Source organism: Lycorma delicatula, chromosome 3, assembly GCF_047948215.1.
Source record: "Lycorma delicatula isolate Av1 chromosome 3, ASM4794821v1, whole genome shotgun sequence".
NCBI classification, from domain to species: Eukaryota; Metazoa; Arthropoda; class Insecta; order Hemiptera; family Fulgoridae; genus Lycorma; species Lycorma delicatula.
Window position 1 is genome coordinate 224,172,845 of NC_134457.1, and position 20,962 is coordinate 224,193,806.

The 20,962-nt window shown below is 37.7% G+C and overlaps 1 protein-coding gene across 1 annotated transcript in view; it reads left to right on the forward strand.

Annotated features, from left to right (window-relative positions):
* The first annotated feature begins 1,403 nt into the window (after nt 1-1,403).
* Nucleotides 1,404-20,962, forward strand: part of LOC142322475 (HEAT repeat-containing protein 3) — an 83,524-nt gene continuing 63,965 nt past the window's right edge. The window contains exons 1-3 of the mRNA XM_075361592.1: nt 1,404-1,642; nt 6,527-6,726; nt 14,254-14,341. Coding sequence (XP_075217707.1) covers nt 1,502-1,642; nt 6,527-6,726; nt 14,254-14,341 — 429 coding nt within the window. The 5' untranslated portion in view covers nt 1,404-1,501. The remainder of the gene's footprint in view (nt 1,643-6,526; nt 6,727-14,253; nt 14,342-20,962) is intronic.

Here is a 20,962-nt window from a genome sequence, read left to right on the forward strand (position 1 = left end):
TTTCATGTTGAAATATTAATAAAATGTTTGAGTTTGTGATGTCTTTGCCTGGGACATCTGCCCCAGTTGAGAGAATTTTTTCAATCATGGGTAACATCTGGTCTGCAGAAAGGGGTAGACTTTAAGTATCTACTGTTATACATTTGCTAAATGTTAAAATAAATTCAGAACTTTTTTGTTGTGAATATTATGATGTAATTAAAACAAACTATTTCTGAAAAAGTCATGTCTTAAGAAATACAACAATAAATAAAGCTTAATGTTTCAATAAACTGTTAAGACTTAGGTAATTTTAAAAATTTGCCCTGGGTTTGAACCCAAAAAAATATGGTAAGCCAACAAATAGCCCTTTCTTTTTCTATTTAGCTTCTGGAACCACCGTAAGGTATAACTTCAGCGGATGATATGTATGAATGTAAATGTAGTGTAGTCTTGTACAGTCCACAGGCTGACCATTCCTGAGATGTGCACTAGATCCACGATTTAGTATTCAAATGCGAACCCACCGGGTTGGTCCAGTGGTGAACGAGTCTTCCCAAATCAGTTGATTTGGAAGTCGAGAGTTCCAGCGTTCAAGTCCTACTAAAGGCAGTTACTTTTATACGGATTTGAATACTAAATCGTGGATACGGGTGTTCTTTGGTGGTTGGGTTTCAATTAATCACACATCTCAGGAATAGTCGAACTGAGACTGTAGAAGATTACACTCATATATACCAACTTCATTCATTCTCTGAAGTAATACTTGAATGGTAATCACCGGAAGCTAAACAGAAAAAAGTATTCAAATACGAATAATAGTAACTGCCTTCACTAAGATTTGAACCTAAGAATCCCTGACTTCGAAATCATTGGATTTGCGATGACAAGTTGACCACTAGACCAGCCCAGTAGGCTTACAAATAGCCCTGACGTAAAAGTGAACTACCGATAAGTCTAATAGGAAATAAAGGTCAGCCTACGTGGCACGAGTGGTAGCGTCTCGGCTTTTCATCTAGAGGTCCCGGGTTCGAATCCCTGTCACGCATGGCATTTTCACACACGCTACAAATCATTCACCTCAGACTCATGCTTCAGAACCCGTGCCTAACGGTGCTTCAGACTCATGCCTAACGGTGGACCCGGAGGTTAAACAAACAAAAAAAAATAACATAAAGAAATTTTATTCACTTAAGATTTTTACAAAACGAAGAAACACTGAGGATCATTATTAGAGTGTATCAATAAATAGTTTGTTTAAACTAAATAAAAATAGTTAAATAAATAGTTTAAACAAACTATCTATTTCAGACGTTATACATTTTTTGGTCAGTATCACGCAGTTGTGCTACAAAATAGAAACTCGAGAAGCAAAAAAAATTCTGAAAAAGTTGATAGGTATAAAATTTAGAATGGGTGGTATGACTGCAAATTGCCTTCTTTCTGGCAAGTACGTTTTGGTTTGTCTTCAGTTCGTGTGTTGTTAAGTCCGTACTGTTGTAGTTTTTTTTTTACCAACGAAATGGGAAAGAGTAAGGTGAAAAAAGCTAAGCAAAGACCCTCGCCAGCTGGGATAATTACTGTTAAATGCACGGAAGTTGAGTTAGATAACTGCAAAATGCCGACTGGAATTGAATCTTCTCTTAGTTCTTTACTGGATCAAGTATGTATTATTTATTTTTTTAATTAAAGTTACTTAGAGTATGCTGAGCTTTTCATTTGATCATGATGCAGCATTAACCAACTATTTTAAAAACGATTATGTTATACAATGTTCTCTTGCACACATTGTATATAGATTATATTACCTATTTCTGTACATGTGCAAAGTATTTGAGGTTATGGCATGTACCGTTCTTCAATCGTACTCTGGCAATGTTTTGGTTTCGTCTTATCAGAAATGTTTTGTCATTCGTTACAATACATTTGTATAGATTTGAAACCCACTTTACTAGTTTTCAAACATCAGATTAATTTTTTTTTTGAGAATGTTGGTAATATAGAGTTTAAAATTTCTATATTTATTTCTTACACATGGTTGTAATTATAAAATTCTTAAAATAATCATACCGCCAGTAGAATTACGACTATTTTTTTAGACTTGTTTTCTGGATGTGTGCAAAATTAATTAGTATTTTATTGCAATATATAAAGTCAAGTGTAGAGCTTATTTATGGAGTAGTTTTTTTTTAATATTCATAATTCATTTGTTCATTTTTGGTATTGTAATATTTCATTTTATTCTTCCACATAAAAATTTTAAATATTAAGAATAATTAATAATTTATTTATATTTATCAAAAAAGGTGAATATAAAATTTGAATATTAAATTTACCTTTACAATTTCTAGATATTACTACTATTCAGTTCAAGACATTATATATATATATATATTTTTTTTTAAGGTGTTTAAGAATTTTAGCATACATTTTATACACGTGTATTTGTTTGCATATCATTTTAGGATAAAGTAATTCAATCTTGTTTAAAAGAATGATTTAATATTTTTTCAAATTGTTTAAAATATTAAACCTGTATTTGTTAGTATTCTAGAAAAATTTTAATGAATAAACTTATTGACAGTCCGACTTACTTCCACTATTGTTTAAGAGGATTGAGTACACAGGTTCAACTAGAGTTCCCTACAAATTAGTTGTTGACACCACCCAAATGGTTGTTACTCCTATTTCTATTAAGGATTAAAGCTCCATGTATTTCTTTTATAGGTAGGACTGACCCAGCAATATTTCCTTTATTTTTGTAGAGGAATGTAAATATTTGTAATGGCCTCTGTATGAGTAAGATGTTATATTCTCTTTTCTAATGTTGGATATGTTGGTATAGCATAACATTAATATATTGTGAGTCATAAATTTCATGGTATTAATGTAGTAGGTGATCTACCACTGTAGACCATCCACGAAAATTAACTTTTATAGATGGCGCCACTGAAATGCTATATTGAAATGAAAATAAATAAAATTTATTTATAATAATTATTATTAATGTTATTAATTATTTATTAATATTTATAATTTTATTTATTTATTTTCTTATTCCAGTGTAGAATTTCAGTGGCGCCATCTAAGAGCTAACTACAGCAGTACATAGTCTACTACATTAATACCGATTTCATATTATTATGTATATGACTGTGATAGAATAATCTAATAATTTTTAATTAAAAAATGATAAGGGGTTCATATCAGCCATATTTTAAATCTGTGCATAGGTCATTGTTCATTCTTGAGGCACTTATATTCAGACACAGAACTGAATGCATTTACACCTGTATTTGTAGCATTTTATTATTCAATCATTTTTGGCTCTACACTGGTGTGAGAAATAGAAGAATCTTAATGTATATTCTAAGTGTTTTGATGAGTCATCAAAGTAGTCTATGTTTTGTCTGAAGTAGTAAAGAAGAGATTTTTTTCCATGAAGTTCCTGAAATGGTCAGTCCATATAATTAATTCAGCATAGAAGTTGTCAGTGAGGTGGACATGGACCAGTTGTCCATTACTTATTTCTATTTGACCTTTGTACATTGCAATTGAGATCCACAATAAAGAACCTGGTCTTTCCTCAGCCCTCTACTGCTAGTCCCCGTGCAGAGATATGATGTAGATTTAGTGTTAGTTACTAAATTTTATGTACAGTTAACATTTTAAATTTATAAACTGTTATTTTTTTGACGTATACTTATTGAAAATATATCTTCAAAGAAAGAAAAACCGTTTGTCAGTAGTAACACATTTGCCAACTTCATAATTTCTTTTACAACTATAAATGAATTTTATTCAAATTTCCATCTTGATAGCAGATTTTCTGTGTATTGCTTTTTAATGAATACCCTTATTAGATCTGATACAATTAAATGTAAATTCAAATCTTTCCTTAGAAATGAAATCTTGCTGCAGAAAAGTTGTGATGGAAGTGTTGTCAACTAGCCACAAGGTTATTACTCTCCCAGCTATGTAGTTATACTGTATATCTAGAGAAATATACTTTATAGGAGGACATAATCCCTAAATTGATAAGGCCAAATTTTCATGTTGGGATTTTTGCATAGTATGATGTTTTGTGATCCTGTTATCCAAAAGACACAATTGTAGCATTGTAAAAATCTAAAAGTATGTAAGTTGTCCTATTTTTTTGTGATATATCCCCACACTGGATGGGCCTCTTTGGATGAGATTTGGGATAGCTGTATATGTGAGGCATTGATGCCATTTAATTTTGGTCAAAGTAGCTAGGAGATATGGACTTTTATCATATAAATATGACATATATGAACTTATTATACATATGACAGATCCATGATATGTCATATGTATATCATGGGTGCCAATACCTTGGGATAGTGTTAGGTCTTATTTAAATTCCCATAAAGGGTAAGGACAAAAATATTTTTTTGTTGTTTCTTAATTCAAATTCATATTATTGTATTTATTAGTTGATTCTGCTACATTAGTATGTCACTTTGTTTATTTATTTGGACAATTTCATTCAGGAGTGAGAGATAATAAGCCTAATTTTTTGCTTTTTTTCATCAGTTATCATTTTGCTTGATATCCTCAGACCGGATTAGGTGATTGCTTTATGAAATGTTCTATGATGATCTTTGAATGTCAATCACTGATGCTATTTAATTTTGGTTACAATTGGACAAGGAGGTGAGGAGATATGGTCATATGGGAGGGTAGTCTATATTTAGGACCAATTAAAAATCTCTGTAATGGATTGTCATATAATTTTGTAATTTCATTGTAAACATAGTCAGCACTCTGTTGAGCTTTTTAACTTGATCACTTGTATTTGGTTTTTTTATTTCTACTTGGTCAGTGTTTTCTTTATCATTTTGAAATCATGATCTAGTTGTTAGCTTCTCCTTCATGTTGTCAGACTTTCTCTAAGTACTTGAATACATTTTTTTTTTTTAATTCTTAGATTTTCTTGTTCAAGATATTCATTGGACAAGCTGTTCAATTTTACTTTTTTTTTCACTATTTCGGTCTTTGTTACTTTCTTTTACTCTCTTGTTCTTAGTTTGTTTTTTAATTTCTCTTTCATCAGTCTGTTGAGCCCCTGATTTCTGATTCCATTGTCTTAGAAAATAGTCCGTTGCTTTGATAATTTTCTTTTCTGCTGCAGTTTTTTTTTCTTTAAGTTATGTTGAACTCTTTTTGCTCTCTTTTTATTTCATATAATTTGCTGCCTGAGATCTGTCATCTCTGAAAGTTGAGATCTGTTGAAAGTTTTAATAAAAATAAAAGTAATTGCTATTTACATATTTTAGAACTGTTTTTAAAAATCAATATAGGTATGGATTTGATCATTATAGGTCTTAAATTTGCATCTAAGTGAACAAAAAAAAAAATGAAAGTTAAAGTCCAGTTAATTTGAAAATTGTATGCAAAATGATATGTTGACTAGGGCATTAGGAAGAAATGCTGTCTCAGTCGACTGTTATTTAGTATTATTTACTAAATTTGATGTACAATTATCATTTTAAGTTTTGCCATAAAAACCAAAAACTCTTTTTGGTTTTATATCTGTTCTGGTTTTGTTGTAAAGAATTTTAAAAACTGTTTATAAAAAGATTCAAAATCCAAATCTGGACGAACGCAATTTAAGCAAACTGTTCATTTTTCAACCAGTTTAAGACCCAAAGCGTATAGCAAACTTGGTCATTAATTGGCTAAAAGATCAGGAATTTGTGGTCCCATTAAAAAAGGTTACTGTTTGTATGGAGCCACCAACACCGATTTTATCATTACTTGTGAAAGAAGTTCAGTGAGCTATGGGATTTCATAAACAAGAGTACATAATAAATTTAGTCAAAAGTATGACCTAACATATCCTTAACTAAAGCTAAGGTTTTTAGTAAGGGCTTATTAATAGTTTTCCTTGAGCTTCATTAGAAATGCTATGCAATTCTTTTTACTATGTGTTTCTGTTAATACTAAACTTATTTTGAACTGTAAGATTCTGTCTATTAAGCCAAGCTGGTTTGCTGGAATGAGCTGCAATACAAGCTCAACTTCTATGTAGATCAAAATAAAATTTTTATGATTTGGTGGGAACAAATACTTAAGAATCTCGTGCCTTTTAATCTTGTGATAACGAAAAATATTAAGCGTTTATGAAATTTGAAGTAATTTCAAATGATCTCCAAACTTCCATTACATAGGATACATGTGCCTACAGATACATCCTGCAAATTTGTGTGAATATTCTTTTAGAATAATTTTATTTATCTTTTGTAACAAATACTTTTATCAAAGCTGTATCAGTATAAAGCCCCTACAATCTAGATTTTTGTAAATGACCTTCATCAATGCTATTATTCATTTATTAGTCTTCACATCATTCTGTGTAGAAGTCTTTTTGTAAATTACAGATTTTTTAATATATATTTTTGTTATATATCATTTTATCAGCTTTGTTACTTTTTATTGTAATTATTTATTAAGGTGAAACTGAAATTCTTAGAGATTAGAGCATTTTTATGACTTTCAAATACAACAATTCTTTGAATTCAAGTTGCAGGTACCAGATTCTGAGGAAAATTTATGTGGTCTAAGGAGACTTGCAGAAATGTTTTTTACTGAAGATAAAACTATTTTAGATGACCCTACTCATTCTGTTAGTAGAGATTTACAACAACGATTTATTAGGAGTGTTGCTCCATTTCTTGTTGATTCAAGATCAGACATAAGAAATGCAGCTGCTGGTGCATTAAGGTAATTTTGATAATTTTTAAAATTAATAGGTGTGGATGAAATCTTTTTAATTTTTTGAAGAATAGTACAGTTTTATTACTTTTGGTCACATGGTAAGAGTGGGAGATGAAAATGAATTTTCTCTTCATTCTAAAGTATGAGGAGTGGAAATACATTCACTTAAATTGTGGTTTTCTTATATGTTTATTTATAGGTTGTATGTTTATATACAACCTGTAGGTTATATGTTTATTTAAAATCTCTATAACTACTGTTTCAATTTCATTGAAATTTTGATATGCTGTAGTAGTGTATCTGACATGCATGTGAACATTTTATGTTCACATAAAATGTTGTGAACATTTTATGTTCACAATTCTGATTTATGTTAAATTTAAGGTCAAAAAAATTTGTGTGGGGTAAGTTAGAAGCATAATGTAGAGTCATCTGTAAAATTATTCATTTTTTCCCCTTCTCTGTACAGCCTTTCTACCATCCTACAACCTATTTTCATTTTTTTTTTGAAGCAAACGTTTTCCATTACACCTCTGGTACTATGTCTACTAATATATTTTGGTTTTGTTTTCTCCTGTATTTCTGTTTTTTAATTTCTATCTTTCCAGTTATCTTATTTTTCTCTTCCTTTGAGTATCTCTCCGTCAACCAGGTTTTTTTGCTACTCTTCAAGTCCTATTAATTTTAATTTTCATATTTTGATAAAATTCTATGTATACCTTTTGCATGTTTTTACTTTCTATGTTCACCCATTACTGTTCTTTTTTTAGTTATCCACAGATTTTTTTAGGTAATATTACTTTTCTAAATAATACTTTCTCTTTTGCCTTAATTATTTCCATCTTTAACTTTATTTCAACTGAATTGTTTGTTCTAATTGTATTTGTAGGTTGCAAGCTATATTCTGTTCAGATTTTAATTTCATATCATTCTCTTTTAGTCTATCTTTATCCCATCTTTTCTTTTTTTTAACTTTAACCCCATATTTCATTAGTACCAAATTGTGGTCAGAATCAGTATCTGCTCCTAGCTGTGTTTTGCAGTTAGTCCATAATTTGGTACTGAAATTTCTGCTTAGCCATTATATAATCTGTCAGATATCTTCCTGTTTCTTCTGGTGAGTCTCACACATGTATCTTTTTGTTTTATGTTTTTTAAATAAGGTGTTTCCCAGTTAAATATTCTGGTTAATGTAAAGTTCTAAAAATCTAGGTAATCTTTCAACCCACCTGGTTGGTCTAGTGGTGAACGTGTCTGCCCAAATCAGCTGATTTGGAAGTCGAGAGTTCCAGCGTTCAAGTCCTAGTAAAGTCAGTTATTTTTACATGGATTTGAATACTAGATCGTGGATACCTGAGTTCTTCGGTGGTTGGGTTTCAATTAACCACGCATCTCAGGAACGGTTGAACTGAGACTGTACAAGACTACACTTCATTTACACTCATTACATATCATCCTCATTCATCCTCTGAAGAATTATCTTAACGGTAGTTACCGGAGGCTAAACAGAAAAAGAGAGAGAGGTAATCATTCAACCTTTGAATTGTCCTTAGCCTCTATCAACTTTTTCTTCGTCCTGGTACCATGGCGTTCCCATCTCCTGTATTGTAAAAAAATCATCTCTTGCATTATTTCATTAGATCATCTATTTATTCATATATCATTTTTACCTCATAATCTTCTGCACTTTTTACTATGGGGCTTTCAATATTTCTCTACATTAGTTGTAGTTCCACAATCTTTTTTCTACTTCTGCACTAATATTTTTTGATTTTGTGTTATACACAAATTCAAAAAATTTTTTTTCCTTAGGCAGCATCCCACCACACCTCATACTGATGAATTGTTCCTTATTTGTTGCTAACCATCATAGTAATGATCTTTCTTCTCTCTGTAACCTGCAGTCATTTCCTGTTGCCTGCAGCTGGACTCCCAATCCATGGGCTAGAATTATGAAAGTTGAAAAATACTAATACGATAAATTTTTAAAACATATATAATTTACTAAATATCAAATGAAAAAAACATTTAAATTTAACAAGCTCATGAAAGTATTATTCCAAAAAAATATCTATTGAGTATTGTTATTAAAATGGAGTCTCTGTTGAGAAGTGAACATGAAAGGTTGTGTTAAATAGTGCTCCTGCATTAGTGTTAGTGTTAGTGTTATTAGAAAATCCCACATATCATGTTGGATTGCCCGAAGGAGTGGCCAACACAGGCGAGAGCAATCTCGTCTGCGAAAAGCGTACTTGGCGCCTGGTAGCCAAAAGTACCGGCCTCTCTGTAAGGCTGCAGCTAAGCAGGGAAGGCGACTTCAGGGAAATACAGAGTTTTCTGCATTCCAAGGAAGTCGCTTTTCACTCCTTTCAGCTCCCAAAAGATAGGGAGCTCAAAGTGGTTATCCGGGGCATCTCTTATGGGGCCACCCAGGAAGAGGTAAAAGAGGAACTGACCTCGCTCGGTTACGAGGCAGTTTCAGTTAAAAAGCGGACGGAAGGGAGACCCCCACGTGCCTCGTCGCCTTAAAACGAACGCCAGCCACCAGGGGGCATTTATGACCTGGAAAACATATTCTATTGTAGAATTAAGGTGACCGCATTTGTGTCTCGAGGGGGTCCACCCCAATGCCACAGATACCAAAAGTTCGGCCACTCGTCAAACTATTGCCGCAGGGCACAGCTCTGCGTGAAATGTGGTGGAGACCACGACACAGCGACGTGTCTGAAGCCGCGCGAAGAGCCTGCCTCGTATGCAAACTGTAAGGGGCCGCATCCGGCCAATTACAGGGGCTATCCTTATTATAAGGAGCAGCTGAACAAGGAAAAGGGGACCCAGAAAACGTCCGCTGTTACTGACAGACATAGCAGGGCACGAGTTGCCGGAGGGGGAAAACCGAGCCCCCAGCTACAGGTAGTTTTACCGGTGGCAACGGTGACGGTGTTAAAAGGGGAATCACCTACCTCCACACCAACAAAGCCTAAATCGGTAATAGTTACAAGAAAGATGGAGGCAAAAAAGCCGAGCAAGCCCGCGACGAAGTCTGCTCCGCAGGAAAAAAGGCAGCCGAACAATCGGCAAAATCAAAGAGGGCGGGTGCCAAACCCACAAAATCTGACAAACACACCAAGGTCCCAGAAGCCTCACGCCCTACCAAAAAGGCGTTAACGACTCCCAGTCCCTCCAGCGGCAAAATTAATATAACCACACTCCCGAAGGAGAGTTCCAGTACGGATTTCTTGTCACAAGTGACAATTAAGGATGTCCTACCGGAAATGCTAGCAATGTTGCCCCGTCTTCTCCAAGCAAAATCTCTGAAGGACTGTATTCAGTCCATCATAGAGTGCCTCATGAACCTGCTATCTAGGTATGGTTAGGCAAACTCTCAGACTGCTACAGTGCAACGCCAATTCAGAAGTAGGCAAGACGGCAGAACTTTGCCGTCTGGCATAGGATCTACTAATAGACGTGATACTGTTGCCTGTGACATGTCTGAACACGAACAAACAACTGAACATTCGGAATTACTTTACGTATAGGACGGATAGGCCAGTACGACCCGGACGCCTTGGCAGCGGCGGAACCGCAATTTTAGTCCACAGACGTCATATACACAAGCGGTTCGACCTCCACACTAACATAATGGAGCAGACTTGTGTACATGTGGATCATCTAGGCACGGTGTATCGCCTGATTTCGATTTATAATAAACCAAACTCAGGGGTACCCGGCGCAGATTTAGATGCCGTGCTAGAAAATTGGGATGGGCCCATGATACTCATGGGCGACCTCAAAGCTAAGCACGAGTCTTGGAATACCTCAGCTCGGACCACTCTCCTGTCTTATTGGAGTTGGGCCAAGAAGGGGGATGGCCGAGACCCCCCCCCCCCCCCGACTATACCCCGATGGTCAGTGAATTGGAAAAGGTTCATGAAACTCTGCAACGGGATTACAGACCAGCGCATCCTGAACTCCTGATCACACCGGAGGAAATCGACGACACGGTCAAATGCGTCACATCGTCAATGACCAAGGCTCTGTCAAACAGCTTTACGGAAAAGACACGAGGCCTATTCGTAATAATCGCCCACCTCACGTCTCTGATGCTATAGCAGAAAAGCGCCGACTGAGGAGGAGATACCGAATCACCCTGTCCCCCGATGATAAAATGGCTTTTTATATTCAAACGGACAGAGTGAAACAGCTGCTGGCACAATATCGAGAGGATTCGTGGAATGAATACCTCGCCTCGGTTTCAGATGACCACTCCCCGGTGTTCAGGCTAAACAAAAAACTACTAAAAGGAAAGAAGCCCCGCCACCCGGTTGTGGAGCAACGAGGCCTTCTGGCATATTCGGAGGCGGACAGGGCGGAGGTTTTCGCCGACACCCTGGAGAACCAATTTACTCCAAACCCCCTCCAGCCCTGAACGACGACCACACAATCGAGGTGGAGTCCTTCCTCGTATTTTATTTATCACAGGTGGAGGACGCCCCACTAGAAATAGATCAAGTCACTGAGGCGGAGGTTTCCGCTGCAGTCAAAACCACAAGCTCCGACAAGGCTCCGGGTGTTGACGTGATCGGTGCCCACGCATTCCGGAATGTTCCACCCGCTCTTATAGCGACCCTAACCACACTATTCACGTTAATTTTGTACGTTGGATATTTTCCGAATTGCTGGAAAACTGCAAAGGTGGTATGCCTACCCAAATCTGGGAAAAGTCTGCTCTTTCCCCAGAATTACAGGCCGATTTCCTTATTACCAGTGTTATCAAAGCTATTCGAAAGGATTTTCGTGGAGAGATTAGGCAACATTTGGGAAAATGAGTACAGCCTTAGCAATTTTGGTTCAGGAAGGGCCATTTGACGACCCTCCAATAAAGGGGAGCTTTATTGAACTCAACGCTTCAAAAGAAATTAGAAACCGTCCAAAACATACCGTTGCGGACGATATTTGGGGCACCGTGGTTCGTCAGAAACGTCACTCTTCGCTACGATTCGGGATTACACACCGTATCCGAGGTGGGGGTGGCGCAGGCACGCAGACGACTGTTCAGGAGAGTGGCCGTGTCCGAACACGGCCATCTTCGGGACATCTGTAGAGAGGTCCGTACTCCATAGGGTATAAGAAAACGGCCTCATGCCTTATTAAACGAACCACCGTGAAGAGGCGGTACAAGAGTCAAAAAAATGACAAACCAGGCTTAGGAGCCTCTATATTGCGTAACAAATAAATGGAGACTGCCCGAATATCCGGTCGCGAAAGTGACCGTTTTCGCTATTAAATTTTGTTAAAACTATAAAAAGCTAGACAACACCCCACACCGTCCCACAAAGAGACCTTAATTTCATTTCGTCAGCATATGCAACTCCCTCCAGAGAACGGGGCATTTCTTCCTCCAAATAACTAGGGCTCTGGTAGGTGCACGCCTGCTAGCCCATAGGTGCTGGTACTGAAAGGACTTCAGCGGATGGACTGAAGGGGAATCACGCCAGGATTACTGGGCTCAAAAGCTTAGTCTCCCACGGTCAAAACGAGTAAACAAATTTCACAATGGTTCATACAGATAGGAACCCAAATTACCAAATTCGTCCATAAATAAAACTTAAAATTTATAACTGCCACTAAATAACCGATGAAATCCGCCTGATAATAGAAAGATACAGCAGCAAGGGACATTGTCCAGACTCTGCGATCTGTAGGGAGAAATATTGAAACTCCCGCCATTCTTCTGTACCATTATTAAAATGCACGTATTTAAAGTAAGGTCCATTTTGAAATAAATACAAAACTGAAAAATATTTTAAAATATTTTTCTTACACAGAAAAAATACATTTATTTACTGCGTAGCTGTCTTCAACTTCAACACATTTTTTATAGCATTTCACTAGCTTCTTCATTACTCCTTTTAGAAATTCCACTGCCAGCGACTTAAACCACGCATTAATGTCATCATGAGCAAACCTTTGTGAAGCATGCCACTATTTAAGGTGAAGAAAAAGATTGCTGGGATCTAAGTCAGGGCTGTAGGTTGGATGATTAAAGATTTTCCAATAAAATTTTTTCAGTTGCTTCACTGTCTGATTTATTGAATGTGGTGGAGGTATTATCATACAAAAACAAAATCGTGCGACATACCCTCCTGTGTTGTGTTTTTTATTGGCATTCACAGAAGTTCCATGACTACTAATTCAATAAGCAAGACACCCTTTTTGTCATAGGTTTCTTTACTGAGAATTCTTTTTTGAACTTATTTGGTCTAGGAAATGAAGATTGCCGCCACTACATTGACTGCTGCTTTGTCTTGACATTCGAATAAGAAAATCATGCACCTTGTGTGTGTCAGTTAACTTCATCGGCACCCATCTGGTACAAAATTTTTTATAGCACAGTTCAGTTAAAACTTCATAAATCAAAGATCGTGAAACATCAGGAAATTTCAAAGACAATGGTAACATGGCATCGCCAGTTTTCTTAAATTCTTTCATCAATGTTTTCAGTGAAAACCTCCATTATCTACTATTTTGTGTATTTATATATACGCTTGAGCGCACACACACATACACACACACACATGAGGACTGACTTGTAAGACTTGTCTTATGCAGCAAGCACAACTCAGTTAATTTAAAGAACGTGATATGAAGGTGACACACTTATAAGGGCTGTAGTAGATGGCAGTACTTATTCAGATAAAAATAATGATAGTGCATAAATCCAATTTAATTTAATCCATACAGTATTGTAACATTGGCTAGCCAAGACCAAGACACATAGTATATTTTATCCTATTTATTTTAATTTTATCAATTCTAACATCATATTTTATATATGTAGTTTTTAATTTCCCTAATTTAATTTGTATATTTAAAAAAAAAGTTTTAAGTTGTGATCTTTGAATTAAAAAAAAAAATGTTATATTTTAATTCTTGATTTTCAATTTTAATTTGATAAAAAAATAAATATCATACATTATCAAAAAAAAATTATATATATTTTAACTGTCCGAGTTTAATATGTAGTTTGATATAAAAATTAAAAAACAAAAATTACAACTGAAGATCTGGGTTGCCACGAAAGCGCTGTTGTAAAGGTTATGAAAAAATAACATGTCATCTTATTTACCTTTTAATTTCTGTACTTAGATGGATCAAGTTTGATTATATATACAGATTTAAAGAACTTACATTGCACTTTTACTGTCAAGGATTACCCAGAAATATTTTCATGTGTTTGGAGGCATGAAATATGTAATTTGTACTAGTAATTGTATGATCTACATACAAACAACTATTTAATAAGATGTCTTGGTTAAGTAAAATTTTGCATTTAAGTTTTATATTTAGGCAATTTCACAAATAATTTCACAGGTATTGTTGTTTGAAATCCCTTTATTCAAAAAAATGTTTTGTAAAAATATGGAAATAATTTAGATAGATTTTTATAATGTCTGTACTCATTATTATATATTTAAGTGCTTACAATAGTAGATATTATAAGTGTCTAGTTGTCTTCTTTTTTTTTTTCAGAAATGTTAGTATTGCTGGTGGTTTAGATATGTGTGAAATTATGGTGTCTGATGATGTTGTAACTCCATTAGTTGCGTTGTTACAAAAGGTAATACATTTTTCTTTTTATTTTATTTAGGTGGTGAATATATATTGTATATTCATGTATAAAATTGTTACTTTTATTATAGTAGCCAAACTGCGTTTGTTTAGTGTCAGCAGATCCTAGCTTAATTACTCTTGGTTTCATTACCGTAATTTTAAAAATATTTTGGTAATTGTGAGGCTGAACATCCTCGACCTTAATATTTTTCAAATTGAAGTATGTTGAAAAATATGTTATATAATTAATAAAAATACAAGTTTCAAAAATCAGAAGAGTGAAATTACCTTAGTATTCTTCTTCAGAATCTGTAATGGCAGTAGGTTTGTTATCGGCTGTTTTGGGAAACTTCATCATATAGTCAGGATACAATGAGGCAAGACTGGACTGTAAATGATGAACTCTGGTCTTGTAGTCCTTGTATTTTCTTTTGAAAAAGAACTCTGCAGGATGCCTATGCAAGTGGTTCTCACAGTTTCTGTACTGAAGAACGTTTAAAGGCACTTCTTCCCATGTATGCTTGATTGTCTGTGTATGAAATTATATTTGTGGTTCACCTTTAAATGTCGGTAGCCCTCCTGTTGCAAGCAATTATATGTTTTCTAGCAATCGCTAACAGTTATTGTACCGGGAAGAATATACTTTTGTATGGTAGGCAATAAGGTGGTTTGTCTATATGTTGCAACAGGAACCAATAATACTGCTTTTGTTTCTTGCTCAATGCAAAAAGCCCACCTACCTAACTTAACTTTTTTTTCCTACGCCAGACCCACATTTAAGCGTAGAACAGCATAGGGTATCCTTTAACTCTAATAACCCTTCCTGCCTTCCAACAATAGGTCTGGCATGTTAGGTCGGGTTGCCAGTTGGATCTTCATTTTTTGCCCACTCTACTGGGGTATGCCAAAATGCCAAAACTGATTTCCCCCACTGGTTCGGGTCTTTTCTTAACTCCCCACATACCTCAACTTCAGGGATCCAGAGTCCCTCCACTTCGCCACCGCCGCCCATTCCGGCAAGCCTGGATGAACGACGACTCCATGAGGGGCTGTCCTTTACCCCCTCGCTGCACTATTATCACTGTCTTTAATCTAAAGAATGTCTGTGACAAAATACACCACAGCCAAAAATTCATTGGCTCCAGCCAACATATGACCAACTATGGTATCCACCTCCAGCGGCCCAATAATTCTCATAGCGATTCCTCTCAATGGCCCATCATGGACAATGGAACGTGTTTCATGGCATCATGCTCCCCACAGTACAAGCAACTGGGGTCTAAAGTTCGCCTACTGCCATGAAGATAGGTACAGAACACGCTGTGACCTGTTAGGAATTGTACCAACCACTAGTTCAACACTCTGCTTCTTCTACTGACCCAGGGTTCTAGTTTAATTAAATGATGGGTCCAACAACCAGGCATCATGCTCCCCACAGTACAAGCAACTGGGGTCTAAAGTTCGCCTCCTGCCATGAAGATACGTGCAGAACACGCTGTGACCTGTTAGGAATTGTACCAACCACTAGTTCAACACTCTGCTTCTTCTACTGACCCAGGGTTCTAGTTTAATTAAATGATGGGTCCAACGACCAGTTGACAATAAGATCCACTTGTCCTGCCAATCTTATATTAAGGCCCTTTTTGCTGTCTCTTATCACCATTGATTACCTTGATCCGCATCTTAGCCAACAGCCAGATCAAAGGTATTCTCGCAAGGAACAACACTGCCTCTATAGAGACAGACGAATACACAGATGCTACAAAAAATTGCACTCCCCTACAATTGCTACAAAATTGCACCCCCTCCATAACTCGTCTGTTAACATCGACCTTTGGGGCCTGCTCCCATGATACTACTGCATATAAAAGAACAGAATTTATGACGTATGCATATAATTTCCTTTTGGAAAATCTCAGACCCTTCACATTCCCCCATCAATATTATTATTTTTTTTTTATATAACTCCCTTCCTCTCAAGGCCCGATCCACAATCCTGTATAACATGACCTTTAGGGTGCCAGTTGCCTCTACTCCCCTGGGAGGCCATGTCAGACTCGGCTACATTATTTCTGACAGCACCCCATCCAATGGCTGGGTCTCATTCATGTAATAGCGCCTGTCTCTAATCTGGAGCCCCAGACTGGGTCTCAGTTTTTCTTTTCCCCACCTAAGGATCCTTGGAGTCTCCGTTCAATCATTGAAGGTGGGATACCGGTGCATCCCACCCCTCCTGAACAGGGCTGTCCTCCCTGCCCTAATGCTAACACTCCTCGCCCATCTTCCACTTCTTCCATGGTCTTCTTTCGGATGATGTTGCCTATTACCTTACTACAGCGTTACCTCCCTTACCTATTCCCTATTTCAGCATTACCTCTGCTGTATTATCTGTGGTAACCTCTCCCAACCGCATCCGTATCATCATCCTGTCTTCCTCCCACCTTGGGCCCTAAAGATGTATTTTCTGTATCTGTATCTGACTGGCCCTCCTACCTCTCCTCCACCTTTCCTCAGTATAACCACCCTGGTCTCCTTCCATTCTGGGGGCAAAGAAACATCCAGGAGTATTCGGTTGAAGGCCACCAGTACTTGGTTTGCAGCATCTTCTACTGTTGCAGCCACAACCTCGTTAGTAAGGCTGGGACTTATTTTAGCGTTCAGCTTCCCTGCCGCCTGTCAGAGCTCACCCATTGTGAATACAGGGATATCCACTGCAGCTATCTCTACAGATGGGTCAGTCACCTCTAGGGAACAAATTATCGAATTGGTTTCTAGGAACCTCCTCGGCAAGAGTGGGTAATGCCCTACCAAATCTACCAGTTACGAATTGGGGTTATGTCATTCTCCAACCTGTCCAAGAGCTCTCTCCACTTTCTCTTCTTACTGATAAGTATTTCACTCCTGTTTGTGCTCCTCTTTTTGGCCAGCTCCTTTCTCCGTGAGAGGATGTCCTCACAATACCTTTTTCTCCTGGCTTGCTGTAGCTGTCTCCTGGCCCTAATAAACATCTTCTCGCCTCCGCCACCCGAGCAGTCAGCAATAACATTCTTTCTTTGCAGACTTCTATGGTGCAGCGACTCTTCTGTGTCCTTTGATACCACCTTCTTCAGGTAGCTAGGGGAAGACATTTTCCAGATAACCAAGGCACTCTTTCATCAACTTCTTAAGCCTAGCTAGGCTCTCTTTCGAACATAATCTCCTGCTGTCAGCTGCCATGCTATAAGATCCACCATCCCCAATCTCAAACCAAACAAAGAAACGGTCCCTCAACAACTGCTCTTCAGTGAACACCTCTCACTTCCATGACCTTTCTGCCAACCTCAGCGAGACAAACGTGACATCCACAAATAGGCTATGTACTCCTGAATTTGCCCTCTATGGTCTGTGACATGTCCTCCTCATGTCACGTTCTTTGCGTTAAGATCACTACCCACGACTACATCCTTTCAAGTAGGGTAAATCACATCAGTCTGATCCTCCAAGCATTGTTCATAATTATCCAGAGTTCGGCGAAATATAGACAGAAAAGACCACAACATCTGGAAGCTCAACCCATATGAATCCATTTCTCTCACCAGTAATTAAGATCGGCACACCACTCCCATAAACACTCCTCAACCCATCTACTATCCAACTGTCTTTCTCAAATTAAGCTCAGACACTAACAGAAGGTCTGCTCCCTTCCGCCTTTCCAATTCCAGGAGCATGGCCATCACATGACCTGCTCCTATTTGTGTTTAACTGCAGAACTGTTTCTCACTGCAGGCATATCTCGTACTACAAAGAGTACTACCAATTCGATTCCCAGTTCCACTACACCTCAAACATTTTGCCATGGCCTGGTACTCTTCGTCACCACTGTTATGATACAAGGCCGACCTGTCAGGCCTACTGTATCTGGCCGCCATGTGCCCCACCTCGAAGCACTTGTAGCTCTGTGGCTCTGTACTCAGGGACACCTTGCAGTGGATCCATCCCACATGAATTCTTCTCCTGGCCGCTAACACTGTCACTGACATTGCGACTGTGGCTCTCTTCATGCCACCAAAGGCCGAGGTAAGGAGGTCACCCTCATATCCTCCATTTTTCCATTGTTGCCAATGGCCGCCTCACTGATGGAGTTTAGAAGCTCCACTTCCTCCTCAAGATCCTTAAGGATAATGAGGCCTCTCCTACGTGATCCACTTATGATACTCACACCCTCTAGTTTACTCGACATCTTCTGAACCTCTTCAGCTTCTTCTTTGTTGGCCCTCACTTTATATGCAAGGATTCCCCATCACCTGTCCTGATGGACAGTCTCCAATCTCCTTGGACAGTCCCCAATCTCTTCCTTCGTCACACCATTTTTCATTTTTTTGAGAAGGTCTGCATACATAGCCCCCTCTACTTTAATTACAAGTGTACTGGTGGGCTCCGTAAGCTGCTGCAGCCATCTACTCGCCGCCCCATCTGCTATTGCTTCATCCAGATGCACAACCCTATTACCACCACTCCTTCTACCATGGTGCTCTAGCATTTTCTTAAGAAGTGCACCTACCTTTTTTGCCACAGCCATATTTAACCTCGACATTAATCTCCTGTATTTTCTTTACAGCTCTCTGCAAGTCCTATGAAACTACTCTCTCCCCAGCCTAAGTGTCCACTACCATAGTGTACATTCTGCCCTGGATATCTTCTTCGATGTCCCCTATTAACACTTAGCCTTGTTCCACTACCAGCTAACCCCTCTTCAGCTTAGATTATCTCACCAGCCTACACATGGTGGCGACCCTGTCCAGCAGTTTCCTACCATGGCTTGTTCTGCATCCTCCGCTAAGTCATATGTAGCTAAAATATCACCATTGGCTTCAAAGATGGACCTCTTTATCTCCTCACAATTTTTAAAGCATTCCCCTGACCACCTCCTGATAAGCAGGTCTGGGACTTCCTCGTCTGGCACACCCTTAACTATCTGTAACAACAGCTCTGTTGATGACTGTCATAGTTTGTGTGGCTGCATCCTTCAATGGTTCATCACTATTGCGTACTCCGATAAGACTGGGATGCGATAAAGCATACAGCTCTTTCATCACAATTTCCACATCCCTTGCTCTCTCACTGACCAGAACCATGCATACCTTAATTTCTTTTTTGGTGTTTGTGTACTGGCGACAAAATTCTACCAATCCAGTAATTCTGGCCTCCAGAAGGTGGTCCATATCCATCTCTTCTGTAAGATCCCCTTCACTGCTAGTTTCTATGACCTCCACCTTCTTTTTGGGGGCCCTCACCTATCTTCAGTGTAATCACCTATCTTTCACTGTATCTTCAGTGTTTATGTTACATCCATTATATTGAATGCTGGCGTCGACCTAGGTGACCTAGCTGTCTTTCGACTTTGTTGAGAAGGAAACTCAGACTCCATTTTTGCTTCTTCTGGCGAACTCAATTTAGACATCTTAATATAAAATAAAATATATTCAATGTACTTCAATTTAAATCGCTTACATTTAATTACAACAATAACTTTACCAACAAAACTATAAAAGTCTCTTATCAAGCTATTATAAGCACCTGTCTTCAGTTATCAGTAATCAAATTTAAATTAAATTACCTGTAACTACACTATGTTATCAACTCAATATTCAATATCATGAACGCAGTTATCAAATTCCAGTTCTTAGAAATAAAATTCTAATTGTCCACTGTACAACACACGCATGACTAAACATAAACACACACTAACGCCAAACAAATTCAATCCTTATTGCCTACTGGCAATAAAGCTGTACAACAAAAAAAAATTGCTATAAAAAAAGTCTGTAATCCAAAATCTTAAAAACGATAAAACACGACCAATAATAAACCATCGTACTTGCCAAATGTCCAGTCCAATAGAAAAACCAAAAAATACAATCAAAACCTCGGAGTGATAAAGATACGTCCTCTTGCAACAAGAATTCCCACTCAACTTATATTCCCCATCAATCGGCTCAGTGATGACACTCTCCTACCTGCATGCACAGATATCTCCCTCACATATATAGAAAAATTTTATCTGTGGTCAAGCCAGACACCCAAATATTTTGTGGATTCGACCTGTGGAATAATTCTTCCATCTGCATTGGAGGCAATGATCATCTACCTGTCATAGTTATGAATTTTGTCTTTACACTCGATATCACTAGTCCTTTATCTAACATCCAGCTCTGCACTAGTCTTTGGTTGCATTTGCCCTTGCTTTCACTTCTTCATTAGTCTTTCCCCAGACCACAAGTGCCAGGTTGTCTGCTAATGCTGCTGGCACCACCTCTGTCAGGTACTCCAGCCGCAGGACTCCATAAAAAATAATGTTCCATAAGGTGGATACAAGGGCGGAGCCCTGCGGCACACCACATGTAGCACTGAATTTTGTCCTGGACGATTGATACACTAAGAACCTCTCTTGTAGGAAGTTCTGTACTATTCTTTTAAGAAAATTCTCTACTCCCCTGATCCTAAGCACCTCAAGTGCTTAGCTCCATTCACATTCAGTGAGTTGTCACACGCACTTAACAAACTCGTATGACCCGTCCCCTGGATCTCACAACGTTCATCTCAGTATGCTGTTGCACCTTCCTCATATAACATTACAGCATCTATTGGA